The 25,790-nt window shown below is 47.6% G+C and overlaps 1 protein-coding gene across 2 annotated transcripts in view; it reads right to left on the bottom strand.

The window, feature by feature from the left end:
• Window positions 1-418: 418 nt before the first annotated feature.
• The window catches only part of LOC142585602 (monocarboxylate transporter 13-like), a 60,482-nt gene continuing 35,110 nt past the window's right edge, over window positions 419-25,790 (bottom strand). For both annotated transcript variants that reach the window (XM_075696486.1, XM_075696487.1), the window contains exons 3-6: window positions 11,105-11,438; window positions 7,596-7,872; window positions 4,856-5,231; window positions 419-2,797 (exon numbers count right to left, since the gene is read on the bottom strand). In XM_075696486.1, coding sequence (XP_075552601.1) covers window positions 2,112-2,797; window positions 4,856-5,231; window positions 7,596-7,872; window positions 11,105-11,438 — 1,673 coding nt within the window. In that variant the 3' untranslated portion in view covers window positions 419-2,111. The remainder of the gene's footprint in view (window positions 2,798-4,855; window positions 5,232-7,595; window positions 7,873-11,104; window positions 11,439-25,790) is intronic.

The raw sequence follows: 25,790 nt of genomic DNA, 5'->3' as shown, positions 1-25,790 counted from the left end.
TTGTGACGAGTGATTTGACACGGCCAATGGGATGGATACGGAGAGTTAGCACCTGCTGCTTCAGTGTCCATGACAGCGAGTATGGGATGGTGTTCTTGCACCGCCCTTTGCACTGGATGGTGACATTGCACTGCCCATATTTCATGTAATGTAAGATTTACAGATGTATACCGATCGGGACGTGCAGAACCTTAGGCAAAGAATGCTTCTCTCGATCGAATAAGCCACAACAACGTTAGCCTTGCGCTTTTATTTGTGTCTTTATTGACAAAATCGGTGGGGCTTCATGTAGTTACAACATCATGACAGTTACAGAGCACAGGAACAAAACCGTCAGTGAGAGAGGAGAACTAGACATGCGCATTGAAAAACGTCGCACGCAGCGTGGTAGCAATTTTTCCGTTGTTTCCGTTGTGCGCGCGTGTGTGTGTATGTGTGCCTGTTTGTTTGTTCCCAACCAGCGCTGTAGCACTTGAAAAAAGTACAAGAAGGCAGTACGAGCAAAATGACTCAACGCACTGCTTCTTTTCTCGGTGGGTGGCTTTTCCTCACGATATTGTGATAGGACTACGGTTATCCGTTCATTTGGCACATGGCGTGTTCCGTCTGAATAGCGACTAATTATTATCCCACAGTGTCGTTATCAAAGGTTAGAAACCCTGTACATGAAAGAAAATAGCGGGTATTACATATATATTACTGTCAAATATTTGTACGTCGATTACGGTACAAAGACGTGAGTGGCGTTGCCACCATATACGCATAGTGTCAGTAAAAATGGCGATAGAAGTGATTCTTTATAAACAGTGTTCACAACAAACCACCCAGCTTGTGGGTACGAGAAAAGTACACAACAGCAGAGACCACAGCAATCCGTACATCAACCCCGGCAATCACCCCATATTGAGTGAAAAAGAACACATGACGGCACATTAAGTGGGCTTTCTGGAGCGAAGTAGGACCGGTCGGGGTTGATAGCTGTACAACTTCGTGAGTGGGAATCATTAAAGTTCACTCCTTTTGCCGAAGAAGCGAAGTCCAAGCGGTGGTGAACAGTGCCGTAGAAGGTCGTTTTAAGCAGAAAATAGGTCAAGACCGGCTTGATTCGGCACAACACGGGACATCCAGGCAACGCGGATGACGCGTTGCGGTTATCTTCTCTGCCTGTAAAGTCGGTGGCAAAATTTGACGGGGAGCGGGATCTGCCAGAAAGCTTAATATTTTATGAGCGTGGGCACGCAGCCGGCATTTCAGGTTTACTACCCTTCTGTGGAAGCACGCAAACTGGAGGGAGGCTCATGAAATGGAAAATTGTCATCCACCCGACTGTACCGCCAAGCTATGAAGAAAACACATGCACGTTTTACAGCGAAGCTGCTAGCCACTAGTTGGTCGGGATTTTTCGTGGGGTGCTCACCAAAAAACAAAGGGCTGCTGGACGGCTTTGTGTTTGAGTTTCCGCGTAACCTAATCATGTTTCCTCGTATATTCGAATTACAATCCGACGCTATCATGCCTGCAGGTTGTGTGCAAGCCGTACTCTACGAATTCTCTAATGCGATTCACTTTTACAGATTCATTTAGTTCACTAATGTACTTGCACTTCGCGGAGGGCCTAGAAAAATGAGGATGTATGCCACACTCTCGCACACGTTCGTGCGCGTGTTACGTACGTCGCTTGTGAGCGTGGTGCTTGCGTAACGTCGTCTAATGTCTGTTGTGTTTGCCTAACGTCGGCAACAGCTTCGCTGTACATGCACTTTCACAGGGTGAAAAGGGGGCGTTTTTTTTTTGTGAAATAAAGTTTCGCAGTTGAAAAATTTGTCCTGGTCCGGGGTGCAAACCCTCCCGGGACGAACGCCTTTTCGGGGCGTTTCCTGATTTCTCCTTTCATACCTGTGCTAGAGCATACGCAACGAATATGTGCTGTCTCATTAGCTGCAAGCTAACGCTGGGCTGAAAATCAGAACCTGCATCCGGTTAACTTTGACGACGATTCTATGGCCTCAGTGCCCGAACTGCATGGAAATGATCACGACACTCTAATGAGCCGCAGTGTCAACCCACGAAAGATGTATTCACTGGCATTACGCCTTCTATACGTGATTAGATTAGACGGTGCTGGTCACTTCTTCAATAGGAGCCATGGTTGAGCGGAACACCAACGGTTCGTGGACGCATCGCGAGGCGTGCGCCTTTTTAGGCGACACCACGGCTCTGTCTCTTGTTGATGGGGCGCAGTCGCACAGTGGTCCAGCCGCCATACCACCACACGACGCGCAGCGAGCACCAACGTCTACCACTAGATGCTCGTCAGCGATACACTGCAACAGCTCCGGCCGTCGCACAATCTCGGCCAGCTCGTCGTCGAGGCAGTCTGCGTCCGGCGCAAACACACCGCCCAGACCCGGAGGCTGATCCAGGTACTCCATCGAAGTGGACCACGACGTGCTCCTCTGATATGACAGCAGAGACCTGCGGCTACAGGCGCAGGGCGTCCTGATGACTACGGCGTCGGCGGTGTCCGCGCACTCGAAGCTACCCTTGTTCGGGCTCTCACTACCACTCGGGTGTCGGTGCTGCGGACACTGGCACTCGCAGCACGGGGCATCGAACGAGTGGTTGTGATTGTGGTAGTGCTGGGGCGGCAGCTTGTGCTGGTGAGGAGCGTGGATGCAACGAGTCGACTCTCTCCGGCCGTCCGGCAGGAAGAAGAGACTCGTGGCCCCGGCGAAAGTGCACGCTGCCGAGAAATAAAAGCCCGCCTTCGGATCCTGTCTCGACTTGTTGATGTAACCTGCGATAGGAGAGGATATAGAGATATGAAAGAAAGATGCATAGAAAAGCAGGCAGGGAGGGGGGGTGGTCTACCAGAAGCACTTCTGGTTAGCTATCAGTCAGAGGAAAAGGGGGTCGAGCGAACAGATACATATAGCTTAAGAGGAGAGAAAGAGAGCACACCATCCGGCGGCAATAGGCAAGGAAGCCTGTTAAGTATATAGATATAAGCTCTCTCACACACGTACGCATCTGTGACAAGGCTTTCACACGCCTTCTCTTTGTCTACCGGCGTTATACTGCGGCAAGTGATGTACACAGCCCTTGGTATACTGGACAATCGCCCCCTTTTAGGAGAGAAAGTTCTAGGCCAGTGCTCCCAAAGGAACTCCGTGCAGAAGGCGATGTCTGCGTAACTGAAGTACTTGAGCTCTACGAACCTATGCATAACAAAGAGTTTAAACGCTCTCGTATGAGTAGTAGAGTTCTATAGAAATAAATAACTCGCAGAGTTATTTATTTATTTATTTATTTATTTATTTATTTATTTATTTATTTATTTATTTATTTATTTAAAGTATTTATTATCGAAGCCAGGAATAAGTACAGTTGCGCGTGACAACGCAGTAGAAGAAGAAAGGGAAAACGGGGATACTTATGTGTTGCCCACGATAGACACGATGATGATAACAACGAACAAGACACCTATAATGTTTTAACGCAATAGCGTTAGGGCCCCTTGTCGCAGAAAATTCGAGCCGGCGGCGTGGTCTGTTAGGGAATAATCATCCCGAACCACGCTGTCCTCTGCATGGCGCTTAGGCGTTACTGAACTAAATGAATTTCACAAAGTAACATGCGTCACGAAATTTGTGCTACTTCCACACAACCTACAGACATGATAGAGTCGGATTGTAATTTGCATTTACGAGAAAGCATAATTCTGTTACGCGGAAACTCAAACACAAACCCCTTTCCATCTGCCATTTGAGGTCTGTTTTAGTAGGAGCGGCGCGCCCCGCTTGGTTCCTTGCAACACCGTCCAGATGGCGCTCGCTTCCGCGCATCCGCGGCAGCGGCGGCGCCCGCCGTGAGAGGGAATGAAAAAAGAAAGAACCAGAAAGCTAGCCTTCGTTTATAGCATCATTCGCCTCCAGCGTTTCCAGGTAAAACATTGCGGTTACATGAACTGTTGTTGCTGGGAAACGTTAGACACGCAGTCAGGGGTCTTTGAATGCTATCGCGTTCCAATCGTAAAGGTGAAGGTTAAGCGTCCTCCAAGTTTTCTGAACCAACGAACGCTCGCTTTCGAAGCTGACGCTGTAACTCCGTACTAGGGTATCCAGGGTCGACTGACGGCGGCAACGTGCGAACGGTAAGATGGTGTGCTGCTTTCGAGCTAACCGATGTTGTGAGAGCAGCAGTACACGAGAACAGCAATAAACTATCATCGGTGATACCTTTACAATTAAGCGGCAAATACACTGCTATTCAAGTTAATGAGGCCATCAAACGTTGAAGAAACTTGGGGCACTTGAAAAAGAAGCTGCGCGTGCTTTTACAGTTCCACCGTTTGATGGCCATACAGATACCACTGTTTACCAAACTTGGCTTGCATGAAGTTGACCCTTTTTGTGAATATACATCATGGAAAGCTTAAAAACAATCCTTCCTTGGAGAACTTGTCAAACCTAACCCAAAACACCCTAAATTAGACGTGTCATCATGAGTAATGGCACTGCCCTCATATACGTAGTAATTACAATGTTACGATATAGTTTGTCATCGCTTCTGAACTCTGCGAGTCCTGGAAACGTAAAAGTGATTGCTTTATTTATTGTGCAATTTCTAACATATAAGTATTGCTTGTCGACAGGTATTGTTGTTATGCCTACTGCATATATATACCACACAGTTGTCTCAGCACTCTACTTACTACTGTACAATGCATTTTATAGTGTCTTCATTCGTACTGCCGCAATTTTCTTTTTTTCACTTGTAGACGTCATCACATTTCGGACAAGAAGTGTCAGTTTCAGGCGTAAAATTGTACCTCGCGCGAAGAGCGCGCACGTACCTGTGACGGGCACTCCTACGAGCACGGGTACGCACTGGGCCCACTGGACGAATCCCCAGGCGCGGCCAAAGTGCCTGGCCCTCAGCCGCTCGAAGACGAGCATGCGCAGCGCGTAGGCCACTCCGCCGGCGCTGGCGCCGTAGACGGCCGCGAACAGCGCGTAGCCGGCGAAGCCGTTCAGCGCCCCGAGCGCCAGCATGGCCAGGCCGGCGCCCAGCAGCGACAGCTGGCACAGGCAGCGCCGGCTGAGCACGCACTGCGTCGGGCGCCGCAGAAGCAGCAGTCCGGCCACGCCGGTCCCGCCCGCGGTTGCGAGGCCGAGGAGGGCCTGCAACGCCCACGCTCCTTGGACGCCCTCCGCTGCGCTCAGCGGAACCTGCAATGACGGGAAACAGAAAAGACACGAAGGAATCAGGCGACAAATGACGGGGGTGACCTAAATAAGATTTCAGTTGCGAACTTCAAACAGCGAAAGTTTCGTTGACGGATGTCGAAAAAAATGTCGTTTGATTTTCCTTACATATAGCGATTTAGCGCACGAGGGTGTTCGAATTTATCACGATATTTAAGTAACCTGCACCAAGGACGATATTCAGGATTCGCTATCCGGATTTGGGCTTCATTGTTTACTGTTGCTTTGTTAATAACTGGGCTGTCTCTCCATCTCGCCACATTATTTGCGGTCACTCGAGCTCGGGTACCCGAACGAGCAAAAGTTCTCGGGTAACGGGACTCTGCGAATAAACGAAATGGCTTTAAGGCCAAACCTACGCCATCGTATCCTAAAGGTGCCCGTAGATAACTCCTGGTGCGACCACCATACTGATCACAGAAATTCTAGGCAGAGTAGCGAAGTCGCCAGATTATTGAACTTTCTGTGTCTGAGAGTCTTTATTCCAGATATGCATACATAGGTACATCGCTGAGGAGAAGGGGAGAAAATCAACTAAGTTGCAGCTTCACAGTGCTCCCTTTCCCCTTCGGTACAGCTGTAGGCAGAAAAACATAAACGGCACAGGCCAATGTTGTTTACGAGGAAAATTCAAAACAAAGAACACGCAGTGTAGCATAAAATGAAACCTACAACAAATACAATGACATCGCATTCCAGACTTTTAATACAAATTAGAGTGAAATAGTGACAGGGCAATGCACAGGATGACATTTCACGGATTGCGGTGTAAAATAAGCCAAACTTGTTTAGTAAAGAAGGGAAAGTATATGTTAAATTTTGAAAAGCGTAGTTCGTACATGGGTGAGACCCAGACCAGTATTCATGGTGTCGTGCAGGGTAGTAGTGAATGTTGGTGTGGAGGTGAGCTACTTCGGTTGAGAGTAATATGCCGTGTTCGATCCGTTATTTGTATAGTTGTAAAAGACTGTAAAGGTACATGTTCGATAAGCGCATGATGCGATAAGCGGCAAACAGTGGCTCAGAATGTGTTCCGTAATAAACGGGAGGGATTGATCCAAGCGCATTTCTCTGCATAACTGACAGCATCAGGATGTTTCTCAGTATTGTACTGCCCCACACCAAAATGCAGTATTTGAATTTCTATTCAAATAGTGCGTGGTACAACGTAAGCTTTGCTTCTACAGGCAATAAAATTAAATGCTGGAACTTTCTCATGATTCCAACTATAGAGGCAAGTTTACATTGTAGATGCTCCGTGTGCGTATCCCAATGTGCGACCTTATTATGGGATGCACCGCTCGCGTGAGGTGCGGGGTCAGGAGTGTAGTCTATTTCCATCGGATGTCTTTAAATAATAGTCTCTATTTAAAACAACGACGCAGATCCCACACCATGCGGGAATAAATCTTTTGCGAAGCATTGTCTAATGATACGACGCGTTGTTCTTGTGTTACTGTTAATGCCCGTTGACGCCGAAATTCACGCACTTGGTTCCGTGCTGTTCAGTTGCTTGTCGACGCCAAACTTCAAAGCATCCTTGTCTACGACCTATGTAGTTCACGAGCGACTGACTACAACCTAGAATATAGCATAGAATTTATTTACAGGAAAGACAGAAAAGATGACCTGAGCTAGTGCGCTCTGTAATCTGCTATTCTGTGCTGGGGAAGAGGGAAGGGGAGTGAAAGTATATGGGATGTAAGATGATGATAAGAGAAGTGGTGAGTGCTTATGTATATGAGACAGTTGCCTTGCTAGAGCCGCTCGTCGAGCTTGGTGCCCTGCAGAAACTTCAACAACACTATAGTTGCACGCATTGAAGTTGCAGTGTCAGGCCATGGTCCGAGGATAGCTTCCTCCGACAGTGGTTGCCTGCCAACGCTGGCTAGGAAACTTTCTAACGTCCTTCGCTACAGTATATATGCTGGGCAATCGCACAGTATGTGTTCCAGTGTTTCAGGCATCTGGCAGTGTTCACGATCAGGGCTGTTCGATTGGCCGATGGGGTGCGCGTAGCGACGGGTGACTACAAACACTTGTATTGGTAGCCACACGGAGCGCACTTCAATCGAACCTACGGCAGAGTCATATAGCGCTGCGCGAAAAGGGCGCTCCGGCCCAACGCGATTGATTGATTGAAAAACTTTATTTAATAGATAGGAAAGACAAGGGGAGCGGGAAAGGTGGGTCCCTTTTCCAGGACTCCAGTGCGCAAGGTAAAGCGACACATAAGATACGTCGAAAACACATCCCGCGTGAATGCCGCCTAAACGTTCACCCAGCCTGCCTGAAGAAACGGCGTGCATGCGTGTGGCGCGTACGTACGAGACAGAAGAACGGCGTGTACAGTCCGGCCGCGGCAAGAGCGGCGGCCACCATGACGACCCTGAGCGTTCGGGTGCGAAGCACGGAGAAGTCGAAGAAGGGCGGCCTCTCGGCGCACGGCTGCTTCTCCTTGATCTTGCGCCGCTGGTTCTTTAAGTGCACGATGGCGCGCCGGTGCGGGTGGTACAGGGACGCCGACCGGTAGAAGGCGCCCAGCACGAAGTTGAGAGACAGCAGGCCTGTCGCTGCCTGCAGACCGTGGCGCCAGCCCAGGGAACTGCGCCGGACATGAATGAATGAATGAATGAATGAATGAATGAATGAATGAATGAATGAATGAATGAAATATTTGATTAGTGGATGGTATTATTTTCTGTAATGTAATGGACATGTAATGAGGACATGTAATGTAATGGACATGTAATGTAATAAGATAACCGATGGTCATTAAGAGTTATGGACTGGATTCCAAGAGAAGGAAAGCGTAGCAGGGGGCCGCAGAAAGTTAGGTGGGCGGATGAGATTAAGAAGTTTGCAGGGACGACATGGCCACGATTAGCACAGGACTGGGGTAGTTGGAGAAGAGTGGGAGAGGCCTTTGCCCTGCAGTGGGCGTCGCCAGGCTGATGATGATGATGAGGATGATGATGAGGATGATGATGATGATGATGATTTCCTGACTAGCTATTAATGGCGGGCCATAAAGTGGTCCTACATTGTAAAGACGAGGGTTGTTCCTTTTTTTTTTTTTTTCGAGCTGGGATACCCTAAAGGAATACCAAAGACAAAATTAAGTTTAGCTGTATAAGCAAATTACGCTTCTGCAATGCTAGAAAAGCTACTCTTGCCGTCAGAGGACGCTTGGTAAGCCAGAAATGACCCAAAAGCGAAAAACATGTGGCGACGGCACCTTGGAGTTCCCGCGCCAACTCGCCGTGACGTCATGAATTTTGATGTCGTCGGTTCGACTGTTAGTTAACCGTTTTAATAACTAGAATGACAATATCGTATGCTGAAAGAAACAAGATAGTAAGTTTAACAAGTTTAGAGAATGTCTACTGCTCCACAAGAGCCCATATGCGAGTAAATAAATTAAAATCTGTTACGTTACACTGACGTACCGGCGAAGGGGCTTCAGCGTGAAATTGAAGAGAAAAGAAAATGAAAAAAAAAGTTTGGCCTTCATTTCGTCTTCGTGTAAATAAACTCTTAACGCTGAATTAAACGAAATAGAATTTTTAAGAAGTATTTTATCAGTGTAAGCTGATTTAGTGTTTCACTTTAGCGCTCCCTTAAAGAGGCAGGTGCTCTTGTGCAGTGCGCCGCCGCCCCTCGCTGAGTCGCAACCGTGATTCCTCTCGATTCGCAAGAAAAGTAGCTCATATTTCTGTGTCGCCGTCACCTCGTCACTCTTACTTCTCGTCACGCACTGCGACAACATTGTTCCGCACACCACATGCGAAACCGTGGATAGATGGGCAGATAGAGCGAGCGGGTGGGCCCTCATGCACGCACAAGGGTGGTACCATAAAGCTAGAAAAAGAGCTGAAGAAACAAAGTCGACTATAGAAGAGGTGGTTCTTGCGTGAAAGATTTTGCCTTTTGCAGAAAAAAGATAGATAGATAGATAGATAGATAGATAGATAGATAGATAGATAGATAGATAGATAGATAGATAGATAGATAGATAGATAGATAGATAGATAGATAGATAGATAGATAGATAGATAGATAGATAGATAGATAGATAGATAGATAGATAGATAGATAGATAGATAGATAGATAGATAGATAGATAGATAGATAGATAGATAGATAGATAGATAGATAGATAGATAGATAGATTGATTGATTGATTGATTTCTGGTGGCACAGATCACCTACTTTATTTACAATAAGTTGAAGGAATGGTGCAGGTATGTTGACTTTGGTACCAGTTCAAAGCACAATCTTGAGATCTGATTTCGTTCTAGGAAATCGGGGGTTGTCAATTTCCATTGTAAATTTCGAGTGTCAATTGACTCGCCACCGCAGGCGGTAACTTATAAGTTTTTGGCGCACGAAAAGGGACGAGAGACAGAAGTACGACGCGGACACAGCGCTGTGTCCGCGTCGTACTTCTGTCTCTCGTCCCTTTTCGTGCGCTAAAAACCTAAAAGTTATGGAATACCAACATGCCCAAACCTACGCTGTTTCAGGTAACTTAAAGCTATAGGTTAAACAAGAATACGTAAGACTTCTAGAAATAACTAAAACATTAAAGAAAAGGGTAAAGTTATGAGGAAATCTCCATCGTCTTCACTTTGCGGCTTTTCGCTAAAATTTGAGCGTTCGGGTGCGCAACTTGGCGATGTTGCGCTCCCACTCCCCTCCACCTCTCCCCTCCCCCCCCCCCCCCGACCCCAAAAAAATACCAACACTGCCCCCGTCAGAGACATCCCTTGTTCGACCATTGCTTACCACACGTTCGAGCATTTATTTATTTGTGTTTTGTTCACCACTCTTTATCTTTCTAAATTTCCAAGCACCCATAGTTTCCCAAACACAGCACGCCAACATTAGTTTCGGCGCACATGCATGGCCATTGCGTATTGTTGCATTTTTATAACGGAACAATTTGCTGGAGACGACCAATTTCCAAACTTGGAAAAAAAAAAGAGAACGAAAATTGTTTCTAGTCTGAAGGACGAAATTTCGGCAAATAAGCTACTGCATGCACCGACAATCAATCACATGCCAGCCGACCTTCCACACACGAAACCCGACACTCCGCAGTCAGGCTTCCCTCTGGTAGCAGGGCTGATGGCTGGACGAATTGGTACGGATACAATAACACAAACCGTGCGACAACACGAGGCATCGCGTAAGAAAGGGAATGAGTGAGTTGGAACTCTGGGCTCGTCTGTGCCCTTTCTCACCTTGTTTCCCAACTTGTCGCGCAGTTTGGGTCAATGCATCCCTCTAGCCAATTTTGTAGGAAAGACTGGTAGATTTCTTTTTCACCTGTATTCACATGTGTGCCTTGTTAAATGTTTGTAATGACGTAATTTTTGCTCGTCCTTTTCTTTCTCTTAATAATTCCTATATTAATCGACCATCGTAGCTTCTCATTTTTAATTATGCATCGTCAAGTGTACGCGATTTTCACTTTTATTTACTTATTGCCAAGTGTATGTAATGTGGTGGTGCGTTCTATCTGCATTGCTTTTATTTGTCCTTATCCCATTTCTTTGTTCCTTTTTTGTTTGTTCCGTTATAGAAGATTCTCTTAAATTGATTGATGATTGTAATTAATATTTATATGCAATGTTCTTTGCATACGGTTGATCGCGCTACTCACTGCCACCATGTAACACGGGGGCTAAGGGCACCTCAAGCTGCCTCACTGCATCTTTTATCCTAGCCCCCGTCATTGTATTTTAGCAATGGAAACAAGTAAAGAAAGAAAGAAAAGAAAGATACCAAGCCAAGGGGGAACAGGGGGGTGGGGGGGTATGACTGCTGCTCACCCGAGCGCCGAATGGAGGAAAGCGGCGACGGCCGCCGCACCGAGCCCGGTGCCAGCGCAGGCGGCCACCTCTGCGCAGTGGCGGCGTCGCTTGAAGTACTGGCCGAGCACCAGGCTGCCGGCGTCCCGCGCCATGCCCAGGCCCAGGCCCAGCACCAGGCCCTGACTCAGGAGACCCTGGTGGAGCTGGGACGCGAACGACGAGAACAGGCAGCCCAGCGCCGCCACCAGGCCCCCGACTATGGCCGTGAGGCGAATGCTCTTGCGCCGACACCAGGCCACCACCACGGGAGACACGAACAGCGACGAGGCCAGCGAAGCGGAGCCCAGCCAGGCTGAGGAGCAAAAAGAAAAAAAAGAAAGAAGGAACAGAAAAAAACGAAGGTTTTAGGTTATAACCCCTTTGGCTACCTAAATGGGCACGCGAGCAAATTGATCCTTAGCTTCAGTATTGTTTACGAGATTTCTTTGAGCGGGGCGTTATGGAGAACCGTGATGTTACATGGTATCCCGATACCTATACCTCCTTAGCGCAGTACAAAGGAAACAAACCACCGGGAGATGATGGCCCGTGTCAAGCGACAGCTTCGTGATGTAAAACTGCGAGATATCCAGTTGAGTGTGATGTGAGCGTGCGTGTAACGACATCGACAACACGACGATGGCGACGATGGGACGGCAACGACGACTGTGTGAGCGCGATGGCATGACGGCAAAGAAATGGCGAGAGCGTGACGACGACGACTTCGCGGTGACGACGGTGCGGTCACGCCAGCTTGACGAAGACGGCACGATGGCAAAGAAGTGACCACAGCCTGAAGACGGGAACAGTGGCACGACGACGCATTGATGTGACGACGGCAGCATGACGGAGACGGTATGACGACAATGGACGATACAAGGAATTGTTACAAGCAGCCGTAACTACCGCTTAGCATAACTGCTAAGCATAACTGCTAAGAGGACCTGCTGCGCTTGGTGGAGGCATGCGTGATCAGCCGCCTTACATACCATCTCCCATTTCAGCGGTTGACCCAAGCGCAACAACTTCGCGTAGACACAATGATTCGCAAAGGGACGAAGCTGGCTTATGGCCTCTCGAATTATACTTCCACACGCCGTATCCTTAACTTAGGGACAGATAACACAGTAGGCGAGCTGCTAGAGGCACCTTGGGTCAGCCATCGCCAGCGCCTGCTACTCACTCCTACTGGCCGCCTTCTTCTCACACAGCTAGGATACTCTGTCCCACCCCTTGAGTCTGAAACCCGTCCAACGATCTTGTCGTCAGCGATACGCCAAGCACTAAGTATTCATCCATTGCCACGTAATATGCACCCTGAGCATGACAAAGGGCGGCGCAAAGCCCGTGTACGATACATTGGCCGCATGCTTGCAAACATCCCGGAAACACATACATTATACACGGACACATCACGCACTCAAGAGGGCTATACCTCGGTAGTTTTGGATGGCACCGAATCCCTGAGAGACTCTGCTGCAATGCGCGGAACAAATGCCGCTTACGGAGAAATTCTCGGTGTTGCTCTTGCAATTCGATAGGCCATCCGTTTTCCTGAGGAAGTGTATATATTGACGGATTTGCAACAGGCATGCCGGGCGTTCCTATCAGGACATGGCATCCCGAGAGCGGCGCACCAAATTCTCAAACAGATCCCGCAAAATACACCAACCACACCTCCCCGCATCCACTTACTCTGGACCCCTGGTCATACCTCGCTGCCGGGTACCGAACGCGCACATGCGGTTGCCCGAAAAATTTCCCCCTGGGCGACTCGGCGTGGTGAGGCGACTAGTTCAGAGTGGGGGAATCCCTTGCTCCGTTAGAAAGACATACTCCGTCATTATACACGCATTCGTCGCACCCACGCCGCACCACCGCCGTCCTTCTCGCGGGAGGAAGCAGTGGTATTACGCCAGTTACAAACCGCAACTTTTCCAAATCTTGTCTCTCTCAATAAATTCTACCCACGATGTTTTGCAGATCGTTGCCCTGGCTGTGGCAGCTCGCCCACAATCTTCCACGTCACGACTGAGTGCACTGAAAACCTCTTTCCTCCCTTGCCAACTCTCCTTTACCCCCTACGCAACAAAGAGCTGTGGGACGATGCCCTCCGCGACGGACCTCCCGAGGTCCTCCGAGCTGTGATACAACGGGCTCGAAACATCGCCGGAATCATATTAGGGACCCTGGACTGACGGTTCCTCCCACACTGCTCTCGCCATTCAAATATTATTAATAAAGATGTTTTACTCTTACAGGCTGTGTCTTCAACTGGCACGAGAACTTTACGTGGCGTCACGGTGGAAACGCCTACGATGGTGGGGCTGATGATGCTCTTATAGCTACAGGAGGGTTTGGCTAGCTGTCGAGTGGAGCTGAAAATCGCTCCGCCTGAGCGTCCATTGGAATGCAAGTGAAAGACGTCGCCAGTTTTTAAAAAAACCTGGGTCTCTGAGGAATAGGAGATACGATTTACCACAGTGCTATGTGACGAGACTCGGCGTAATTTCCCCTTTGTTGATAACCATCGGAAAACATGGCAAATGGCAAACACGTGAAACGGTCCTCTAGGAAGCCATGTCACTCCGGAGGCTTGCAGCTCCGTTTTCACCATTCAAATGCATGTGAAACACAGGCATGCTCTTGTTGAGGGCCGCTGAAGAGATTTGAACTAAATGTGTTGCATTTAAAAGAAAAATCGGGTTTTGTTAACTGCGGCAGCAAACTTAAATAACCGAAATTGGAGAAAGAAAGAAAGAAAGAAAGAAAGAAGGAAACAAACAAACAAAGAAAGAAAGAAACCTGAAACACTAAGCTTACAACTGCGCAAGTACGGGGAAAATAAAAATAGCCGCAATGATGTAACATATAATATGCGTTTAGGGCCTCTGAAGGGCCGTACGAATATATTGTTCGTGGCAAGAATTTAGGGTTCAAGAAAATAACTAGTTTTCTTAATTGTGTTTTACACAAGTCTCTTTCAGAAGTTTTTACTATAGATAGGGCGACGTAGATATATTTCTTCAGCAGTCCTAGTAAACGTGTTTTACATGATTGTAATATCCAGTTTGATTGGCTGGTTAAAGAAAGGTATACGCACTTAATGCATGGGCGTTGCGCGTTTCGAATTTTCCCCAATTTTCGCAATAACCAACAAACAAATAAATAAAACTGTCAGCCTTTGTTAATAGAGCGCACCAAAAGTAAAATTCGACCTTTTCTCTGAGCTGCTATCGTGTCATTTTTTTTGGCATTCCACATCAGTTACTTATTGTAGTAATCACTGCACGCTGGCTAAGTTTATTGACATTCGCATTCATGCGAAAGCACAATAGATATATAGACAACAAGGTGAAAAAAAAGAAGGAACCATGCACCCTACATGCTTTTCCTTCGCCTTACATGCATTCATTCAGACGTTCAGAATAAATAAAAAGATAGGAAAGAAAGGTAAACGTCTAAAAGCCCACGTATTGTGATGCTGTGTCACAATGACGCCATCAGACACCCAAGTTTTTCCAGAAAAAAGTACAAAAACAATATTTAAATAGCATTCACTTCTTCAGTTAGCTTTGTTATTATTCTTTCCCTATTCAACGTATGCCTTCATTCGCTAACCGAACGAAAAGCTCGCGGATCATTTGCGAGGGCGGAACTAATTCGTATTTGTGTCGGCGACGTCCCTTTCACCGAGCGGAAGAATAGAACAGGAAAAAAGAACTAGTCAAAACAATATTTTTGTTATTACCTTCGCTTGAACGGGTTGAAGAAACCATGTTTTGTTACTAAACATAACAATTTTTTTTTCATAAGTCGTTACATTTGGCGAACGACAAAGGAGGTCGTTGAACCCTTCATTTTTAAGATTAACGTTCAAGTATGCGCGCTTTCCGAAGAGTCGCATGCGGGCGAACAGATGAATCTTGAATGAAGTGCATGGAAACTTGTCGGAAGCACTCGAAGCCTTTTGTGGATGTCAGTACGAGACAGTGACCGTCGGGAATTAGTAAACACTAATTAGCCACAGAGCAGACAGTCCTTGTATTTTGCACGAAGGAAAGAAACAAAATAGGAGGTTCTAACGCCACGTCTTCGAAGCGGGAAATGCAGCCATGTTGGTGTGCCATCCCCCTCCCTTTTACGTTTCCAATCAGCTCGCCGGAGCAATTGGCGCGAATTTTGAACTTGCATTGCCACGAGCCGCCGGTAGCGTGCGCTGCTTACGCACGTCAGAAGAAAGCCTACGAAACTTTTGTAACAGTTTTGGCGAAGCAGACGCGCCGCTGTCTTCTTCCGTGGCACGTTGAAGAAGACGGCGAAGACCCGTGCCGTGAGTACGAGCCATGTTTTGAGGTAACCACAACAACGTTACGTGGGTGCCTCTGTTAGTGGCCGACACTCACACTTACTGGCGCAAAACGCAAATTTCAAGCTAACCGGACGTTATTCTGGTTAACCTCCCTGCCTTCTTCTTTTCTCTTTCCTCCTCCTCCTCCCTACACGCCACATTCCAAACTCAGCTCGCCTCGCCAACGGAATGTGCTTCGAGGAAGACGCGTGCCGAAAAATCGTATCTCACTTTTCGGAAGCCGAGAGCAGCAGCGAGAGCTTCACGAGCGCGGTTGCTATGGCAGCGTTGACGCTGGGGGGAACCTCTCCCAGTGCTCCACTGCGAAAAACGGCGCGCGATTTCTTCAACGAGCTCTCCAACACAGCGGGGCTGTTCGGCGCCTCTCCTAAGCTTTCCTTCCTCCGTGGTATATTGAGTTTCTTTCCTCAAACAACGATGTGCATAGTGCGTAAGAGTTTAAATTTTGTGTTGCATTAGCTATGAAAGAATATAAGAGCCCTCTCGATTTCATAGACAACCTAACTTCTACACCCGAAAAACTTCCGATTTTCGCTTATCGAGCTTTATTTGTTAGCCATATTGCTTCTTGTAAACCGACATAAATGAGCCAAAGGATGCTTCTGACATCACCGTGGCAGTCTCGTTTTTACGAAAAGAAACCACCACCGCTCCATAATTTTGCACTGCGTGTTGGTGCTTAGGCATAGAGACAGAAAAAGAGATGGAAGGAAGGCACGAAGGTTAATCGGAACAGAAACCTGCTTTGCCAACCTTCACTGAAGGATGGGGGAGAGGACGTAGAATGATGAGAAGGAAATAGAGAGAGACAGAGCACATGTACGCAAACACTCATCATCGGCAGCAGCAGCCTGGCTACGCCAGGCTGCCTCTCTCAAACTTTTCCAACTACCTCGCTCATGTGCTGATTGTGGCCATGTTATCACTGCAAACATCTTAAACTCATCCGCCCACCTAACTTTCTGCCACCCTCTGCTACGCTTCCCTTCTCTTGGAATCCAGTCCGTAACCCTTAATGACCATCGATTATGTTCCCTCCTCCTTACATGTCCTGCCCATGCCCAATTCCTTTTCTTGATTTCAACTAAGATGTCATTAACTCGCGTTTGTTCCCTCCCCCAATCTGCTATTTTGTTATCCCTTAAAGTTACACCCATCATTATTCTTTCCATAGCTCGTTGCGTCGTGCTCAAGTTAAGTACAACCCTTTTCGTAAGCCTCCAGGTTTCTGCCCCGTACGTGAGTACTGGTAAGACACAGCTGTTATACACTTTCCTTTTGAGGGATAATAGCAACCTGCTGTTCTTGATTTGAGAATGCCTGCCAAACGCACCCCAGCCCATTCTTATTCTTCTCATTTTTTCAGTCTCATTATGCAGATCCGCGGTCACTACCTGTCCTAAGTATATCTATTCCTTTACCATTTCCAGTGCCTCGCTACCTACCGTAAACTGCTGTTCTCTTCCAAGACCGTTAAACATTATTTTAGTTTTCTGCAGATTAATATTTAGACCCACCCTTCCGCTTTGCTTCTCCAGGTCAGTGAGCATGCATTGCAATTGGTCCCCTGACTTACTAAGCAAGGCAATATCTTCAGCGAATCGCAAGATACTAAGGTATTCTCCATTAACTCTTATCCCCAATTCTTCCCAATCCAGGTTTCTGAATACCTCCTGTAAACATGCTGTGAATAGCATTGGAGAGATCGTATCTCCCTGCCCGACGCCCTTCTTTATTTTGATTTTGTTGCTTTCCTTATGAATGACTACGGTGGCTGTGGAGCCACTATATATATATCTTTCAGTATTTTTACATACAGCTCTTCTACACCCTGGTTCCGTAATGCCTGCATAACTGCTGAGGTTTCGACAGAATCAAGCGCTTTCTCGTAATCAATGAAAGCTGTATACAAGGGTTGGTTATATTCCGCACATTTCTCTGTCACCTGATTCATAGTGTGAATAGGGTCTATTGTTGAGAAGCCTTTACGAAATCCTGCCTGGTCCTTTGGTTGACAGAAGTCTAAGGTGTTCCTGATTCTATTTGCGATTACCTTAGTAAGCACGTTGTAGGCAACGGAGAGTAAGCTGATCGGCCTATAATTTTTCAGGTGTTTCGCAAGCACTGCTGCTCACAGAACAGGATAGCAGTTAACACTTGTCAGTGCTATAGAGTCGCTCGTGCAGGTTTGTTGCCCCTAAGAACCCCAGCAGCGCACTCGTAGCCCGTTGGTGCGCGCCGGCTTGCGAGGTCGGCATTCCAAAATGATTTGTTCCGGCAACGGTCTGTCGTCAGTACGAACTAGCGCAGTCAAGAATTTATACATACATATTTAAACATATTCGAGGATTTATACATACGAAGAGGCAAGCAAAGCAATTCAAATCTCCCAGGCAGTCCTGCTGACATCAAACAAGCGCAGGTGGTTTTTACATATACGCCGTATAGAGGTGGTTGCAAAGAATTTAGAGCCCTATTCTGAGAAACTACTGGCAGCAAATTGAAATAGGAAGCTGAGAACAAGCGAATGGTAAATGCCTAATTAAGCCCCGCTACATTCGACGCGGAAGTATTGCTGACAATTAAATGCGGTAGCAATTAAGAGTTCCTGTCTGCGTGTGCCTTCGAGATATATCCAGGTATTGGTGGTTGCGAACAATTTATTACTTGCTCTTGACTAATGGCACGCAGCAAACTACAATCACGAAGTGATAACAACTCGTTGTTAAATGCTTAATTATGGCCAGTGACGTACAACGCAGAGGTCTCAACTACCCCGACAAAGGAGGTAATGTTTGAGAGTGCATGGTGCCGTCGGAGAGATCGCCTGATGTTGGCAGCTGCGTTGTTTATCTCCAGAGGGATTAACGTCTCAGTTACGCGTCAGGCGACTCCTATCGCACCCTCTCATCTCCCCGAGAAACGCTGACCCGCCTTCATAAATTCTCGAGTGCCTTCCGCAGCCCGCGTTGTTATTTGGTGTATTTCCGCACGCAGACCGAGAGCTAAACGGTTTCGCTTGTTACTAAAAGCGACCCGTCCAACTCGTGAAGCCGCCACAGTGAGAGAGCAAAGAGTGTTGAAAACGACGACCGAGGACGTTTGCGGTCCACCTCCATGATTCGGTGCAGTGCAGTGAAAGTTACGAATCACGTTAACCAATCAGAGAAGAGAATCGGAATAAGGTCCCTCTCGCTACTCTTTCAACCTCAGATCACTCTTCGACGAACGTCGGCTGAAGGGAAGCTTCGCTAAAAGATTAGTAGCGTACAATGGGCGAGCCTGTCTATAGTGTGGTTTCGTGTTTACGTGCGTGTTTGACTTTGACGGCGTATCCTGTTTTCAGTGTGGTATAGGGGAAAAAACAAGTGTGCGAAAGCACTTTATGAAGCGAAGCTCTCTTTGCGAACTGCTCCGAAATTTGGTGCGCCCTCGTCATGGCAGTAGTCGATGTCGCCAGGAGTAGGAGCTGCTTCCATTGGTGGAAGAGCACGCGTTTCCACCTATTGCGGAGAATGCGAGAGGAGCGTTTCTTTTATATTATTTTTATTTTATTATTTAGTCTAAAGTGACTATTTGAGATGCGTTCGTCAGAGAAAGAGAGATAAAGAGGGAAGGCAGGGAGGTTAACCAGATATCAGTCTCCGGTTTGCTACCCTACACTGGGGACGGGAGATAGGGGTTAGAAAGAGGACAGAGAGGAAAACATAAAAAAACACAAAAAGAACACGCACACACGGAGGCACACACATACAAGAGGCGTTCCAGTTAAAGACGGTCACAAAGGCCGGTAGATCGCAAAAAACGCAATAGTGCTTGCACGGCCTTCTTCTGTGACCGTCCGTGAAATGTCTGGGAACACTGTAAGACGGTTTTCCACAGTCCGTGCACTCTTAGTCAAGTCCTGCATAACGTCCGCCGTATAAGCGGTATGTTGTCTGTTCAGCCCAGACCGCTGCATATAAGCGTACTTTCAAGCGAGATCATGCGTTACTAAATGCGGCCGACCCGCTGCTCACGGCTGTATGCGACCAGTGAGCAAACGCAACGTTTAGGGTCCGACTATGAGTAATGAGATATACACCTATATTTGTCATTTAATTATTTAATACGCTGCATTGCAACTGGCTGCCCCGCGCTTGACTGAGAAATGCTAAATAACCTAAATGTTTCGTTTTACCAATAACCACGCTTCATTCATTTATATGTTACGATACTTAACATATTATATTAACCAAACTATAGTTGTGAAGCCAGCGACATATTGTGCTCGCAGTCAGCATTTCCAATTTGTAATGAACGAATGAATTAAATCGTCCTCCGCTTCTCTCCAACACGCAGTCGGCTCTGATTGACTTAGGCGAGCACTACGGCCTTTGCCCCACTGCACGGAATTGCTGAGACGAAGCCGAGCGAACGCCACCTAGAGAGCCCACACACAACCCGCGCTGCAGGTTAGTCGGCTACAATGCGGCGTTCGCGCGAGATGCTTTCAGCTGCCGCCGACGTTGCATTCCGAGGGACAGGACTCTCGGTGGTCGGATTGTGTGCGCGCTATATATATTCGCACTGAAGTACAATCGGAGCGTGCTTCATGAAAGAACGTTGCCTGTGACTCCATGCCTGCATGGCGCGCGCCTCGTCCTTTTTCTCTCTCGCCTCCTTTCGGCTTTCGCTGGTCTGGCGCTTTTCACGTGACAGATGCCCGGTTTGAAAACTTAGCCGTCATGTACGAGGCTTCGTACCTTTGCACACCCAAGCGCCGCCGAAACCGCTCCCGCGTGCTTTCTCATTTTAGCTTGGAAAGAATGCCGGGTCGCAAGTAACAACATAATAATTTAAAGAAAAATGAAGATTGAAGAGAGCAGATGGCACTGCTGCTTGATTACAAAGGAATTCGTGAGTCGCTCTAAGCTGCTCTGTCTTTGCCGAGTATATATATTGCCATGCGTATAGTGCCAAATAAGGACCGCACCGCACTCTTGGCTTACAGTACTGTAGGCATCACGTGTCCTGCGTTGTGACGTAGCCGCATATCTTTCGTTTCTTTTTTTGGGGGGGGGGGTAGGGGGGGAGAGCACTCACGGTGAGGGTCAGGGGAGCGAGGTGGTGCCGGGCAGACCGCATACTAACACAAAATATTCGGGGACGTGGGGGGGGGGGGGGGGGGAGGGCACGTGCCCGCTGTGCCTCCCCTTCGTAAGAGCCACGTGTCCCCTATACCTGATAAAACGAAGATGCCCGCAAGTTCCTCTAATAAATGACAAATTAGTGTTTACATCTTATCTTCCCTGTTATTTTTTATCTCGAAATGAAAGTCTAGAACGTTGCATATGTAACTTTCTTTTCCCTTTCGATGAAAACACCCGCAGCGCTACTCAGTGATCCTACCGATCTGATCTAAGTCTATCGACTGTGGAACAGTGCAATGGTTACATTTCTAGATGTCGGATGACTTAAATAAAGGTAAGCCTTAATGAACGTCATGAACCGAGGACAGAGACGCGTCATCGCAGCTGCCTCTCGTTTTTCGTATGAGAGCGTGTTGAACGTGTCCCAGGGAAGTTAATGCCCATGAGCGCCGTGAGCCCACTGATGTGTTGAGGTATTACATAAGAAAAGAAATGCCAATAAAGCTAGTACGTATCCTTCTTTTGGGCACCCAAAAAAAAAAAATTCGATAGAAAGATTGTCACAGCCACGTTTCCTGCACCGATGCGGCCATTTAGACAAACTGCGACACTCTGCGCGCGCCCGAGAACGATGCGATGTCGTCGGAGCAATGTTATTTAACATACATCATTCCGTCTTGAATCCAAATCCAGTTGTCGAAACGTTGGCTCCCGCTTTTAACTTGTTCTCGTTTCGCTCATTGTCTTGAATTTCCATCTGCCGCCTTCCCCGTGTTCTCCCATGATTCCGTCTTGATCGTCTTGCATATTTACGTAAACCAATACACTAAACAAAACAAAATGAGCCTCGTTTCAACGCTAGCACTTCCCTCTTACTATAGGGTCATTGACACGCGACTCTTCTGGTTAATATTTCGAGACGGTGTACGTGTTGTAACATCGCATGCAAAACAAATAAAGTAAAAAATGCAAGGAAATCTTGCGTTCATTATTTGTCGTATATCTCTTCGGCGTGATTATCGCCCGGCATTTATTTTTATCTTTCTTTTATCCCGCAGTTGAAGAATCAACGCACACTTTGCTTCGAGAGCACTTGCTCGTAAGTTTGTTTACACACGAAAGAGAAAGAGAGAGGGCGAAGCCGAACCGCTGGTGAGCGTAACGCGGTTAGGCAAATGTTTTGACCACGTCAGATAATAAAGAGCGCACACCGCGTAATTTATGAAGCGTCTGGCAGGGCGACACTCTCGCGCTTTCTTTTTTTTTTTTTTCCGGTGGAGCACTCGCTGGACGGCCTGCTTTCCACACACACACAGACACACACACACATACACACAAAAAGAAAACGCGAAGAGCAAAGTGTCTACAAGAACAGGACTTCTCCTCTTCCACAAAAGAAAAAAAAAAACGACAAAGAAGACGGAAACCCACCGAATGACACGGCGAGCTTCTTGTGAGAAGTAATGGAGCGGCTATTTTCTCGGCGCGCTTTCAGCGGCGTCACGGGTAATCGATGCCGGCGGCACGTATAGGGTCCCTTAGTTGCTCCCAAAAAACGTGCGCGACTCGGCAAAGACGAGTGGCGTGTAGCGGCCGCACGATGAAAGTGACTGCAGCTTCGCGTCCTTCGCGTTTCCTCCTCAAAGTGGTCAGCGCGGCTGTTTTATTCTTGCCGATATATTTTTGTTCTTTTCTTTATCGTGACAACAGTTAAAAGCTTGAAACTAGGTACGGTGTATCCATCCATCCGTCACTTCCGTTACGCTATCATCGTCACATCATTGTAGACGCCAGGCTACCGTAGGCATGCTCGTATCGAACCGGGTATCGAACTCGTGCCCCTGTGGCAATGCTACACTCTAAGAACAGTTTACACCCTTTGGCTTGCCCCTTCTGCCACACAAAAATAATCGTCATCTGCCTTGATGCGTTTCCTTTCTTTATCGCTGCAAGCCCGGAACTTTCCAGTAACGAATGGCACGCGCGTTATCAGCATAGAACAGTTTACACCCTTTGGAGTGCCCCTTCTGATAACGCGCGTGCCGTTCGTCACTGGAAAGTTCCGGGCTTGCAGCGATAAAGAAAGGAAACGCATCAAGGCAGATGACGATTATCTTTGTGTGGCAGAAGGGGCAAGCCAAAGGGTGTAAACTGTTCTTAGAGTGTAGAGAGGTCGAGATAGATCCATAAGGGATGGAAGGCAGAGGAGAAGTGAATATAAGGAGAAGAGGAGAGAATATACGAAGAAAATCCGTCCGCATGAACATGAGAACACGCGCACGCACGCACGTGACAAGAGCAGATGGAATGGGGACGCGCTTACCATTGCGCTATGGCACAGTTTTTCTGCGCGGGGCAAAACGTGCGAGGATTTCCGCGCCACACAGACTCGGAGAGTAGTGGCGGCTGCACACATATTTCGGAGGCCACGAAAGAGACTACTATGAAGGCGACGTTATCTGCAAAAAGAAAAAAAAAAAGTTGTTCTTTAGATGGCGGTGTTAGCTGTGAGTATCCTGCTGTCGCAGTGAATGGGTTCGGAACCGGGGGCAATCGCTGAAAGTCTGCAGATTCTTTTTTCCTTGGGAATTATATTTATTTTTTATTTTGAGCGCGTGTGTCACCATAGGCACACACAAAAAAGAGAGGCCCTGTCTGTGACGTGGCAGCATGTAAATTTAGAGAAATTCATCACAGTAACGTCATTGTCTCTCTCACTAAGGCTTCCTCAGTTCGCGCACGTTTTCGTATACAGCTTACGTTCAGGAATCAACGCCACAGCGACGCGAGCAATTTATAACCTGCAGTTGCGTCCGAAATCGTGTCTCTCGTTCATAAGTAAAGTGCGCGCAACTTTGAGGCCGGAAAACGGCGCGCTCAGGTTGAACGAAAGTTGAATGAATTCTGATGTTTTACGAGCCAAAATCATAATTTCATTGCGAGGCACGCCGTAGTAGGGGACTCCGGATTAGGACTACCAAGGGATATTTAAAGTGCCCCCCCAATGCACGGGGCACGGGCGTTTTTGCATTTCGCACCCACCTAAATGCGGCCGTCGCGTCCGGGCTTTGATCCCGAGACCTCGTGCTTAGCAGCGCAACACCATAAATAGGCGCTAAGCCTACACGTCAGGTAAAACGGAAGTTGAAAGGGCGTGCTATAGGTTGAACGAGCAAATTGAACCTGGAAAATATTGCGATGATGACAATGGTGGTTATCGTACCTTTACTATACCGTCGTGCGCACCGTACATAAATGTACATATTGAGCGCGACATTTCTTCGGGAACTTTTTACTTAGCATTTCAAGTTCATCAGTCCATAAGTTCCGCGGACTGCGCGCTTTTAAATTGGGCCGCTTACCGAAAAGATCAAAGGATGCTCGGCACACAACCCACATGCGGAAGATTCGTCTTTCAGACAACTTTTTCCTTTTCTCTCTGCCTAATTAAATTATTATCAAATCGCGTTTCTTAATTTCATTACCAAATGAAACTGAGGAACCCCCCGTCCCCCGTGCTACTTGGCAAGAGAGCAGCAGCACCCAGCAGCCACGGTCATCAAAGCCCGGGAGGGGGGAAGAGGGTCACTAACAAAGCTTAGCTTACAGGAAAAAAAGAAACTACATTTATTTCTAAAATGAGCTATACCGGCAAATGTCTAAGCCCACGTCCGTGCTTGCATGCGGACGCATCAATGTCGGGACCGATGTTGTGTTGAAATGTGCTCGCGGTTTACCGAAATGTATACGGCGGAAGCACGATTGCGCAATTTCTCGCGGTTCCGCTAGATGCTCGAGGTTCAACGACCGCCATGGTAACAGCGAGCACACGACAACATTAATTATGACGAATATCTGTACAGTTCAAGAGCACCCACGCTTAGCCTTAAGGTAAAGCACCAGTTCCATGCCCCCCCCCCCCCTCCTCTTACTTTTTCCACCCTCGGCAAGCACACAAACGCCCACCCACCAGAGATCGCCCACGCAGAGGACATGCGCAAAAGCGAATACATGTTCGCAGCCCTCAAAAAAGAAAAAAAGAAAGAGAGAGAAAAAGAACAAACGGGCAAAAATGGATTGTATTATAAGTAGCAGCAAACCCCCACAGCTGTCGAGAATCCGAGGCGTATACACAGCACACGAGAATATGAAGCGAACGAGGGCGTTGTAATCTGCCGCGTAAACGGTGACAGGTTCAAGAGATATTAGCAAAGCATGAAAAGCAAACGTATAAAGCGGTTACGAAGAAAGCCGGGGCTTAAGCATAACTCTCTTCGCTGCTGAATGGCGCCCACCTGTACCGCTCTCAGCCGGCATGTGTTCGTGCACACTGTAGATTCGAAGACAAACGCAGAGGAAGGGATTTGTTCTCTTCGCAGCCTCGCCAAGCATTGATTCACTGCGAAGCGGCTACATGTTCAGAATGCTCTTTTTCTCGGGCCGGTGTGCGCAGGATTTCGCTTTGGCGAGATTTGTACGCTAAGCGCCGACGTGTTCGTATTGCTCTGGAAGTCGTTGCCCCGTTTCCAGCTCGAACGGCTAGCTGAAAGGTGAGACCTGCCGCTGTCGCTATTGTTCAACGCACGTCTGTACAAAGCACCAGCTTTTTTTAAAGTACACGAAGGCTCTGTATCGACTTTCTTTATTGTTTTTCTTGGTGAAGCGAGCGAGCATAGTGAACGTTGTGCATACAACGTCGTCTATTGGAAGGCGATATTTCTTCAGGTATTCGCTGGAATGAGATTGACGGAATTGCAGCATCGTCCCGGAACATTGCCCTTTCTTTCTTTTTTTATTCTATGGTTTTCTGTCCTGATAAGTCGTATCGCGAATCTACAAAAGCGATATATTGCTCAAGTCCGCTGCGTAAAGAAATAAGCTCAAGGGGAAAAGGTCCTTCGTACACTAAACTACAGGCAAAACTCATAAATTCTCCCGTTTGGCAGCTGCGATACTTGGGCGCAAATACTTTGCGGGAAGAAACAGCGCATTCGAACAGGACGAGAGGAGACGAGACATGCATTGTGTTCGCTCGTCTAGTTCAAGTGCGCTGTCTCTTTGCCTTGGAGCTGGTTGCCTGGCTAACACACGCACGCACACTGAGAGAGAGAGAGAGAGAGAAATTTTATCTAAAGACAGGGATGCACACACCAAACTGTTC

Source organism: Dermacentor variabilis, chromosome 6 (assembly GCF_050947875.1).
Source record: "Dermacentor variabilis isolate Ectoservices chromosome 6, ASM5094787v1, whole genome shotgun sequence".
Taxonomy (NCBI): domain Eukaryota; kingdom Metazoa; phylum Arthropoda; class Arachnida; order Ixodida; family Ixodidae; genus Dermacentor; species Dermacentor variabilis.
Note: the sequence above shows the minus strand (reverse complement) of the source record. Positions and strands in the feature narration are given on the sequence as shown.